This window comes from Manacus candei, unplaced genomic scaffold, assembly GCF_025592945.1.
Source record: "Manacus candei isolate 608988 ecotype Guabito, Panama unplaced genomic scaffold, ASM2559294v1 h1tg000028l, whole genome shotgun sequence".
Lineage (NCBI taxonomy): Eukaryota > Metazoa > Chordata > Aves > Passeriformes > Pipridae > Manacus > Manacus candei.
The window spans coordinates 10,548,862-10,560,793 of record NW_026138076.1 but is presented as its reverse complement, the minus strand read 5'-3'; the positions used below and the strand labels follow the sequence as shown (position 1 = coordinate 10,560,793).

The window sequence follows — 11,932 nt, the reverse complement described above, 5'->3', positions numbered from 1 at the left end:
AGAAACTCACTATCCATGCTCCCCAGCATGGACAGACATGCTCACAGTCACATACGCAACCATATCCTACACATGGGAGAATGCACCCAACTCCATAAAGGGGAAGAAGGGGATGGAGAACTGAATCTAAGGTTTGTACCCAGAGAGTACCTCTATACTCTCTTGCACAGGGAGAGATTTCAGTACCCCCACCCTTTACCCCACATAGCAGGAAAAATGAATACATCAGTCCTCATGTTTCACACAGCGGCTGAACTTCAGGAAGAGCAGGTGCACAGCTGAGCAGGATGTAAGGTCACAAGCACTGCCATGACTCTTTCCCGACTCCCCAGGGTGGCAGGAAGTGTTGTGTTACCATGCAGTGTTACAAGATAAAGGCTCCTCTTCAGCAAGACACAAAGGAGAGACAACCTACTCTAACCCTTACCTAAGGCAAGGGCCAAGGATGCTGCACCCCATTTGAATGAGGAGGGGTTTTCCTTTGTGAGGAAGTGGTGAAGGAGGGGAAGAGGTAAGATGGAGCGTTCACTTCCCAGCATGTTCTAAGAACAGTGACCACCCGATGAACAGAAAGTTCACAGGGCTTTCCCACAGTCAACCTTGCCTGGCTCCCACTGGCAAACCATACAGGAAGTGTAGCCAGTGCAGGAAGTGCAACTGTCAAGTTTAACTCTGATTTCAGGTTGAAATCTTACAAATCTTCTCAAATTTACATTCAGTTACATCCACTGTGTAAAATTTATTACTGTGGGAGCACAGAACCATAGGACAAATCTTGTTTGATTCATAAAGGAAGTGAGTTCAGCGTAGGTTTAAAAAACCCTGCAGCCAGAGGCCTTTCCTGAGTGTGCGCAGACCAGTAGGCATCAAACCCTTCAGCACACCTGGTGCCGAGGCCAAAAAGGATTTCATCTTGTGTGGGGAACCCAGTGCCCATCTCAGGGCACATATTCTGCTCTAGGCAGCAGTCACTGGAGCATCACACCTGCTGTGATTTGGGAGAAAACATGACTCGCTATAGATGTCACTTGCTACCCAGGTCATTTGCTGCCAGCACTTCCCCACTATGCCTGCTGGAAGGGCTCAAAGACCTGCTTGTTATTGCTGGCTGATGGCTTTGCAGAGAATTCAATTAACCAAAAACCTCTTAAAGGAAAAAACTCTGAGCAACACTGATTCTTTATAACCATTTTTCAATAAGTGAGTATAGACCCCTCACATATCCTTAAATTATATATCATTTATTGAAATATAGAGATCTTAATTTACAAGAGTTTTTCAAAGACAAAATATCAACAGGGGCATTTTTGAAATACATTTTGTGCCTACCATCACTCAGGCCAGTTTACCTTCTTCAAACATTTCACAACAGCCATCATTTTGGAAACACTTCCTTTTTTATTATTCTAAAATATAACTTTTGGACATTCAAAGTGCAACAGTTAACGTGCCTGTGGAATATATCACAGTAAAAAAAATATAAACAAAGGCAGTGATATAGCTGTCATAAATGTTTTGGCAGTATTCTAGAAGTCTATATAAAAATACTTATATACATATTGATGTATAACATCACCATATCTCACGTCCTTCATCATGTAATAGGACCATTTTGTACAAGTTTCAGACCACGCCATAAAGGAATTGGTTGGCCATTCCAAATGAAAAGCTGCATTTCATAGGCTAACACTGATTGTCGTTATACAATTACCGTAGAAGAAGTTTTGGAAATATCTCTCCAGCGGCTTCTCAAAAATTAAGCCATAAAAAAAAAATGTCTATAATACTCATAATATTGTAAAATCAAACAATTCATCCTCTCACACTTCTTTCTCTCTAGTAAATTCCTTATCTTCCTCTGCTTCTCATTCCAGTTTCCAGGCCAGCTCATCTGATTCCAAGCCTGCAGTGAGCTGGCTTTGACTAGACCCCTGCCACAGATGCAGTTCATCTTCACAATACCCATTACAAGATGGAGAACTAACATTACCATGGACCAGAAAGTGAGCCAGCTCTGGTTCATATCCACCATCTGAGTCTAGCCTGAGATGCGCTGTGAGATACAGAATGAAACTGGTGGGGAAAAGGCAAGACTGCATGAAAATGTCCTTAGATTCCAGTAATTGATATAATAAAATGTGCTAGGGCTGATTTTCAAACCCCGAAGAACACTAGGCCATGTGCAAAAATGCAGGTGAAATTGCTTGCCTAATTTGAATGTGCAGATATAATGACTACACATGCAAATTAAGGTACATGTGGTCTCAATTGGCCATTCAGATATCTGGGATGTCCACAGACAATTTGCGTTTCCTCAATTTGTAGTTTGTAACTGGAGGGAGACCTTATATCATCTCACCAGTCCTGGCTATATCAAGAGTCTTGTGTTTCACAGTTGTCTCCATACAGAGCTCAGTGACGTGTTTGCCTAAAGCATGGCTCCCAGGAAGACACTTGGTCCTGATCTGTTGAATACAAGAAATAGAGAATGCACCATCATTCACAGTTCTTTCTGATTGTCAGTTTCTATCAGGATTGAAAATGTAGGGGCTTGCTTCAGGTCCTGTTTTCACATCTGCTGTAGTTTGTACATGGCCTCAGCCTGGTGACAGTTTGAAACCCATACTCAGAATTATTTGCTCGTGTGGCATTCCACCCTGTAACATTGGCAATATTACATTTGCTTTCATTTAACCCACAACTGTCCACAGCAAGTGAAACCAAGGGAACTTGTGGAGCTTTTCACAGAGCCATTCAAAGTTTAACTGTAGTTTAACATGCAGCATGTTCTGTCAGTCGCTGCTGGTCCGTCTTTCACACTTCCTAGGAAAATACTGCAAGACAGGAATGAGTTTACACTGCATTTGCATTGGTTATGTCATGACAGAGGCTGGGCACATCCTAGGAGGTGCTCCTCACACTGAATTAAGGCGAAGTTTGAAAGGTTGGGGCCTTTTGCAGTGAGGTACCTTTTTTCACATGTAAGTCTTCCAAGGCATCATAACTCAATAACACGTTGTACAGTGATAGCAGTAATCATAATACTTTGTTCATATAAGTGGTGTCAAAAAACAACAATTGCAGGTTGAGAACAGGCTCGTTTTCATACATGTTCCTCCAAAATACACTCTTGGAAGTAATTACCTTTTGTAGTTACAGTCTGCAAAAATAAGAGAGCTTTCTGTTCCTGTTTAAACCTGAAAACTAAGAAAAGAATATTTGCTGCAGAATTATTTCTGCTTATTTACCTCGAGTTCCAGGCTGGGAGAGATATCTTAGTTCAAATATCAAATAAATTCTTCACAGCTAACCCCAGGATAAGATTTCTTTTGAGTACCCATGAAACATTAATAATGGGATATTGCTGGTGGTTTATCATAATCTTCTATTCTCCAGAATCTTGAAAAGCTGATATAATTTTTTTCAATTTAAATTCTTAGAACTTCAATCAGAGGACAATTAAATGCCTCTAGTACATGTGATTAGAAAAGCTACTCAGATTATGAAAGAAAACAAAATCTTAACTTTTTTCTCCATGTTAAAGTAGTTTTAGCTAATCAGAACAATTACCATACTGTATAGATTAAAAAAAAGAAATTGTCTCATAATAATTTTCAGGTGATAATTTTCTCCCCTGCACTTCAAAAAGCTTTTTGAAACTGTGCTTTTACTGAAGGACAATGAATAGTAAAATATACATTTAGTGTTACTGAAAACAGTAGTAGTATTATCTTGAAAACAGCTACCTTCTAGAGTTAATAAAGACTTACTAGGTTTCTAACACCTATTATAGACTGACTTTTAATTATTATTATTATCATTATTATTATTATGATTGTTACTCCCCTTTACTTGCATTAACGGTTAAAAGTAACATGTTTTGTAGTACCAGTCAGTCCCTCATGGTTTTAGACCTTTTTGGTCCAAAAGTGGTTTTCGCATGTTCTTTAATTCACATGGTAGTTCAACAGCAGCTGACATTGAAATTGAGAGAGGAAGTACACAAAATTCTTGAGTGATGTCTTCTAAAATCCATGACATATGTTCAATGTGCACCCCAAAAAGTCCTTGAGTAGACAGTTATTTACATAATTACAATGGTGAAATATTGCTGCAGTGGAAATTTGATCCATCAAAGTCATATGAATGCCCTTGAAACACAAAACTGGTCTGTTTGTGGCCTTTCCCTTCGTCCCCCTACCAGTTCGAATGGCAAACAAAACTGAGATGCCACTGAAGTACTGCAAGAAGCAACACTAAAAAAATCCATCTTCAACATGTCTCTTTCATTCATACTCAGGCTGATTCCTCTGCTCATTACTGGAAGTTCCTCTGTACAAATCCACCTCCTCTTTACATCCTTGATGTTTCAATAAAGTGGTTTTCTCTGTGGAGCAGAAGTCTGTAGATGACAAGGCAAGCTTCCCCCTATGCACAGCTGGAAGACGTCCATGGGGTTACAGGAAACTGTCCTCCACCAGGTCTGAGGAGTCAATTCCAATGTCATCCATCATGTCAATGTCCTCAATGGTCTCATCCTCTCTCTTGATGAAAGTAGAGCTACTAGAACCGGTCTCAATGGCACTTTCTTCAGATGTCTGTGAACTGGAAGAGACAAATATCTCAGAGATAAGATATGTAGCAAATGTGGCAGAACTGAACACCACCTCCCAGATGCTTTCTGACCCATGGCGCAATCTTAAGTGACTATGACCACCAGCTTCTTAGGTCATGACATATCTTGTATATCATTAGTGAAACACCTTGGAATTCAAAGGAGCAGTTGTTCATATGTTCCTCCAAACACTTTCAGTCAGAGACTTGTTAGAGAAACAGTTTTATGATAATGCTGTGACAATAGGTAAATCTAGGGAGGTCAGGTGAAAATAAGATAGCAATAACAGAGATTAAGATAGGAATAACAGAGAGATGTAATAGATCCTAATCTGGATAGTTCTTCTTAGAGACTTCATTCTTCCCCCTCTAGAATATTGCATAAAAATATATTAAAAAAAAAAGCTTCTAGGCTGGTAATTCTATAAACTATGAATTAAGTGCTGAATTAAATCTTGGTCATTCACAGTTAGGATCACACAGTGTTGTGTTGTAGTGGAATTGGTCATGCAAACTGACAAGAGAGAAGTAAAAAGTCCTGGATACCCTGCTGTCACAGAAAACTATACCATAGAAGATATTCAAAACTTCTCCCAAATTTTTGAACTGGTCTCATGCAGAACAAATCAATCCTTTGAGAGCTCACATGAAGCTCCAAGATGTTGAGCTGTGGAGGCAAGATGTGTTGCAAAATATACCCACAGAGCCACAAGACAGCCACTGTGGCTTGGCCAAGCTAGTAAGGGAGTCCCAGAGACACACGGGAGCACCCTACTAGCAGTTCCTTTCCCGTGGCGATCATATTGCCAGAGGAAAATTACATTTTTCCCATTGAAAACACTGTGACCAGTCATACTACCATATTTACATGGGACTCCCCCAAAAGGTGTTTTCAACAGAGCTAAGAAAACGATCTGCAGAGTAGGACACTGAAGAATGTTAATGGAGATTGCCAAACATGACCCCAAATGGTGACTATGGGCTACAGGATCTGTAAACTGCACCTACCTGTGTCTGTTTCTTTTGCCAAGCTCATCTTCAGAAACGGGGTCAATGTCAGGCAGGGGGATGATGTATCCACTGTCAGCACTCAGCCTCTGTTCATCAAAACCACTCTCCCTGTCCTTTAGCTTGTCTTCATTCTTGTAGGTGACACCAATGTAAGCATTGTCACAGTCCCCTCTCATGCGTGTGACAGCTGGGTGATCACTTTTCAGGAAGTCCAAGTGAATCTTCTCGTAGCTCTGAAAATATTCATTTCAAACCCCTCATTAGTAGCTATTCACTGAGGCTGCCTTTCTTCAGATAGGCACCTGTGATTTGTTAGCCCAGCAAATATTCTGCCCTATGAGCCATTGACACTGGATGGAGAAGCCCAGCATCTTCAATTACTTTGAAGGGAGAAGTGACACGTAAGTTTTGGATGATGCAAGAGCAAATGTGGTAGCACAAAGCAGACTAGTAAATGTGAAAGAAGGGTAGGGAGAGGGAGAAGGGAGTTAAGGTAGGTGGGAAAATGAAACACTGAATAATGGGGCAGGAAGAGCGTGCCCAGAGCTATCAGAAGTGTGGGGGAAAACTTGATGATGTAAGGGTACAAAGACAGAGACAGGGAGCTTATACACATGGGGCAAGTAGTCCCTTTTTTAGAATTATTTTACTGCCTAGAAAATCCCAAGAAAATATATAAAACCAATTCTCCAGTAGAAAAATTGAGTTGGTAGGATTTCATTAAGAATGGAGAATTCTGCTTCCCAGCCAGTACTGCAGAACTGCTTCTCTCAGTAAGCTTGAATGAAGAAATCAAACATGCAGTGTCCCCATCCTAATCACGTAATTCATGTAGGTTAGGATGTGCCAGTTCAGTGCTAATGGCTCTTGTCGCTGGAACAACACTTATAATTCCCTCTGGAACAGAATAGACAAAACACAGAGAAAATTACAAAGAACAAACCTTTTTGTACTCTCCAGGCAACAAGTTCTCCACAATTTCACTCAAATGGTAGAAAGAAGGTCTTTTCTCTGGTTCACTGTTCCAGCACTTCACCATGATCTCATACCTGCAGATTAGATGGAAACCACTTTATCCAACTAGTAAAGGAACATGAGTAACCAAACAGAAACTAAAGCCAAGTCTGGAGGCTGGCCAGGTGTGGAAAAGCCAAGTTTACACATACACTTCATTGGTAGCATGGTCAGGTTTGGCCATTCGGTATCCACTCTTGATCTTGTTGTAGAAAGTAGAATCGACCATCATGCCAGGATATGGTGTGCCACCTGCAGATAAAAGAGAATTAAAAGTACTCCTCTGTACTTGACTATCCATGCAAAGTTCCCAAATACTGTCTTGCTGTTCATGTCAAAGAGTGCTAATGCCATAAATTGACATGGCATCAAAATGGTTCTTTCTCAGTCAGTGTTTCACTTCAGAACTACCGTTTTGATGACATTAAGTCCCAGTGTGAAACATTGGCTAGGAAAGATTGAAGTAGGTACTACCTAGAAAAAAATATCTTTGAAGAGTTTATAGAATGTATTGGCTACAGAGATCAGATGATCCCTGTCATCAGCCATCATTTGGCATATCTGAGGCCATGACTCTGCCTTGCCACTGAATTTCTGTGAGATCTTAGCCAACACACTTGCTCTGTTTGGTATTATTGCTTTTGGCACCTGTATGACAGCTGAGAGTGACATGGCCTGAGTTACACACCCCATCCTGGCTTTGAGGGTGAAGCCTCAGTGTGAGTAAGTCCTCTCTATACCCGAGTGGTCCCACCTGGGCAGCTGGCTTTAGAACAACAGCTGACATGTCAGGTGCATGGATTGTTCAAAAGTCTGGACTTGGCCCCTGAGCTGACACAGTTAGCTGATAATTTGGGCTGCAGCACACAGGAATCATTGCACTCATGCTCGGTTGATGCTGAAGTGAAAAAAGGGTCATTCAAGCATGGTAGCAAGATGTCAAAATTGACCTTGTTAACAAACACTTCTGAGAATATATTCTGCTTTCCAAGAAAGAAAACTTTCTCAGACAGAGGAGCCATACTATAATATTACCCCAGAAACCTCAGCCCTTTCAAAAGAAGGATTTTCACCTAAAACTGGGCTTCAGAACCTTCTTTACAGGGCAGTGAAGTATAGGTGTGCTTCAGTTCCTGAGCAATGGCACTCACATGCCTCACAGGTATTCCGGAGAATGGATATTAACGGGATCCTATGATGCCCAGAGATTACAGATTACAGAGATACCATAAACAGTGGTGCAACTGTTGTTTTCTGAGAAGCAGCTATGTGACAACTTATTCTAGAAAATAACATTAGGCTTGGGGTTGCTAAGAGGCAGCAGTAGTTACCATACAGGCACAATTAATTCTGCTGACAGTAAATCTGGGCAATGCACACTTGCTGAAGCAGGCCAGTCACCTGTCCATGGGGCTAATTAATGAGGCTGAGGAAAGAGCCAGGCTGTTCCCAGACGGGAACTGTACGTTGTCCGTAACTGCTGTTTATTGTCATAACCACTTTACACTGCCATAAACCAACTGTGTGAACAGTGCTGACCTGGAAATGAGAAATCAGTGTCCCAGAAGACTGACATTTATTTTCATTCCATAATGGGACTAAGACATGCTCTTGTGAAACATATGAAGAGTCTGTTTCAAACCAGCCACTAAGCTGGGCTGCAGCCCAGGCACCCCACAGCAAGGGAGAAACATGTTGCTTCTCATATTAGTTAGAAAATCAGTCCTGGTACATCGCATCAATACTTTTGCACAAAAGATTTTCAATCAGTTTTTCAATTTTCTAGAAAAAGTAAAAAAAAGTATCTTGCAAAAAATCAAACAAACAAACAAAAAAACCAACCCCCCCCCCAAAAAAAAACACAACAAAAACAAACAAACAAACAAACAAAAAAAAAAACAAAACAAAAAAAAATAAAAAACCAAACAAAAAAAAACCAAATAGAACTTTGGGAGAGTATGGACATTTCACTTCACACTGGAATCTGAAACCCCATATAGAAGGACAACTAACGGTGGATTTCACACGTGCATTTTTACTGTAGAATTTTAAATACTTCGTGTAAGACAGTTTGAACTGAAAAATCTTAATCACTAAGCATAGGAAAAAATTCACTGTGCATACCAAGAGAAAATATTTCCCACAGCAGAATGCCATAAGACCAGACATCACTTAATGTTGTGTATAGGTTGTCAAAAATGCTTTCAGGTGCCATCCATTTTACTGGGAGGAAAGTCTATAACAAAAAGAAAGAAACCCCAAACCACACAGATTAGTCATTAAAGAAATGCTTACCATTCCAAATGTTATTTGATAGCCAGGAATAACCTCTCTCTATAAGAAAAGTTGTGTTAACCTGACTAGGGTTTATTTTTCATGTCATTTAACACAGAGATACCAGGATTATAAGCAATGTTACTAGCTGCTCCCCACAAAAACTAATTAAGACATAACTGTATTCATTTTATCACTAGCAAATGACCAGGCTGATTAAAGGAATGATACAAAATCCAGCACTGCTGAACTAGATCTGACATGTCATTGTTTGATATGTCACTACTCTTTCCATATCATACTATCAGTTCCTTAATAATTTATGCAGTCACAAAACTTGCCAGTTTAAAAAAGTACTGTGAAGTACTGAATGCGGCCAAGTACTTTTTGGCTTTAAAACAGAGTTAGAAAATTTACAGGAATTAATGAACTGAAGAAAAATTGTTCTGAGGAGCATTCATCCCAATGGTCAATTAGTGTAAGCAACACTGAATGGCAAGAACATGAAACAGCATTTAAAACTGACACTTTTCATTTCAGTTAAAGCAGAGCTTTACTGATTAAGTACATACGCTGCCCTTGGAGACATAATTGGAATCATGCATGATGTCTCTAGCCAGCCCAAAGTCACAGATCTTCACAATTTTTCCTTGAGCCAGGAGGACATTACGAGCTGCCAAGTCACGGTGCACACACTGTATGGGGAGAAATAAAGTTGTTCAAGGACATGCTAATTCCATGAGGACCATTTCCCTTACAAAGATCCCTGAGAAGGGTTTGATCTTCTGGGCGCAGTCTTAACAAGACCTTCTAATGAACAAGTGCCTGTATTCCTTGAGAATAGGGACAGGGAGGCACTGGCCCACAGAACTGGTGAGGTCTTATGCAGATAGATTGTAGTGGGGAGGAGACCAAAGTGATACCATCCTTTCCCATTCTACCCATCCTGTACTAATGACATGTCTATGCTTCTGACCATGCTGGTCTGTGGCTGTACAGACCCTTCACCCAGACCCTGCCTTGATTCTCCACCATCTCTGACACTGACTCCACTAATGTCACAGGCTGCAGCAGGAGAAGAGGACTGATTGCTGCTTTGGTTTTTCCCACCATGGTGATCTCTGTTTCCAGGTAAATGAGAAATCTGTCTACACTTCCAAAAAGAATATTATATTGTGTCAAGTGTTCAAAATATAAATTGAAACCCATAGTTAGAGAAAAAGACATTTTTACACTTTCTTCCATTTTACTTACTTTTTTACTTACTTACATTTTTAGAAGCCAAGAATTCCATTCCTCGTGCAACTTGGTAGGTGAAGCTCAGCAAATCCAGCAGGCTGAGTCCCTCTGAGCCATCATCCGAAAGAAGGTTTTTGACTTCTGATTCTATTGAAAAGAAGAGGAAAAAAGTGTTTGTGCTGTGGAGTGTGAAAGTATCATCCATCTTCCCCTACCTATCATGATTCTGAGCTGATGATTTTAGCAGAGTACCATGACCAAAACAGTCTTTTCATAATAACTAACCACTTTTAATGTCTTCATCAGTCACTAGCACATGCTGCATTCTTAAAAACATGGAGTATTAAATAAAGGGTTTGAGTTTTCTCCTGTCTGTAATTTTTTCCCCTGGGAAAAAGTGAAGTTAAAAAGGCTCACTGTAATGTTACACAGGCTGTTTACTCGGTGTGTAGTACAAAACATTCATTTAGAGGTCTTGCCTTCATTAGTTTTTTGTGCATGCATGTACATTATTATCCGTTTACTTTTGCTGAACACTGTTATGTTTCCCAGCAAGTATTCACTGGGACTAATCCAATACCAACAAAAAGGTTCAGAAATTCTATGGCAACAGTTCTTATTTCTTTTATGAAAGATATCAGCAAAAAACCAGTCAAAATTCAGTGATTCATTTACCCTGACTGTCCTAGAGAACAACATGGGTACATTAGTCTGTCGTGTAAATCTGAGACTGGATGTGATTCAGTTTCCGAGGCCTAGAGGCAGAAGTGACGGTGCCAATTTTTAAAGCAAAGCATATTTGGTTTCTGAGAACAGCGGTGGGGAATGAGATGTATTCATTATATTCATTACATAATCCAGGAAAGTGTTTAGGAGTGTTCTGTGTTTGTTTAAGTGTCAGTTAATGTGAAATGTAAGTGGAAACAGAGCAATATAAATTACTGTTATTATTGACCATTGCTATTGCTCAAAATCTTGCAAACTACAAGAGTGACAAAATCACTGCCTCCAGAGGTACCTACAGCCCTGTTGCAGAGCATTCAGAACAGAAGCAAATACACAACTGGACCCCTTCTGCTCCAGCAACATGCACTCCTATCCCCAGAGCATAACGAAAGAATAAAAGCATAAGCTTTTAGCTTATACCTCATGCTCACACACTTGCTGAACAGAGCTGAGCAGTTTACATCTATTTAGAAGGCCAAAATAAGATATGTGTTTATGCAATATGCATTTATATTAATGATATATGCAGAAGAGACAGTTCTACATTACCTGACATGGATTTTTTCTTATATGAAGCAGGTCTATCATACACAGATCTCTGAATATCAGAGTATTTAGATCCCTCCTTTCTTTCCAGCATAGGCACATACTGAGTGGTATCAGCTTGTTTCATGTCCATGTATTCTCCAGTGTTTTCAAATGATAATATCACATAACTGAAATTGGAAAAAAATATAGGTGTATCAGCTAGTACTTCCCAGGTGACTTCCCTGCCACAGCATCCTGCATATCTAATAGTTCTTTTATGGTGTACAATTGTATTGCTGTAAGATATAAGAACTGGCTTCTTGATAGGGAATAGATAAAGATCATGTATTACAACATAGCCATGTATCATGTATGTAATACAACCATCACTTATTAGTACATGTTACTGTGCATCACTGTAGTTAAACACAAGCTTTTTTCAATAGTCAGGTATGTAAACATGTATTGCCTTAATTCCCAAAATCCCACTGAGTTCAAGTATCACTACCTATGGCTTTTAGTTCAA

The 11,932-nt window shown here is 39.9% G+C and overlaps 1 protein-coding gene across 4 annotated transcripts in view; it reads right to left on the bottom strand.

Moving 5' to 3' along the window:
* Nucleotides 1-1,222: 1,222 nt before the first annotated feature.
* PDGFRA (platelet derived growth factor receptor alpha) overlaps nucleotides 1,223-11,932 on the bottom strand; it is a 34,626-nt gene continuing 23,916 nt past the window's right edge. For 3 of the 4 annotated variants that reach the window (XM_051790372.1, XM_051790374.1, XM_051790371.1), the window contains 8 exons: nucleotides 11,428-11,594; nucleotides 10,184-10,299; nucleotides 9,486-9,608; nucleotides 8,764-8,875; nucleotides 6,792-6,891; nucleotides 6,569-6,674; nucleotides 5,623-5,858; nucleotides 1,223-4,605 (listed from right to left, as the gene is read on the bottom strand). In XM_051790372.1, the coding sequence (XP_051646332.1) occupies nucleotides 4,458-4,605; nucleotides 5,623-5,858; nucleotides 6,569-6,674; nucleotides 6,792-6,891; nucleotides 8,764-8,875; nucleotides 9,486-9,608; nucleotides 10,184-10,299; nucleotides 11,428-11,594 (1,108 nt within the window). In that variant the 3' untranslated portion in view covers nucleotides 1,223-4,457. Of the gene's footprint in view, nucleotides 4,606-5,622; nucleotides 5,859-5,896; nucleotides 6,523-6,568; nucleotides 6,892-8,763; nucleotides 8,876-9,485; nucleotides 9,609-10,183; nucleotides 10,300-11,427; nucleotides 11,595-11,932 lie in introns of those variants that run through there. The other variant, XR_007904960.1, reaches the window with a different exon arrangement.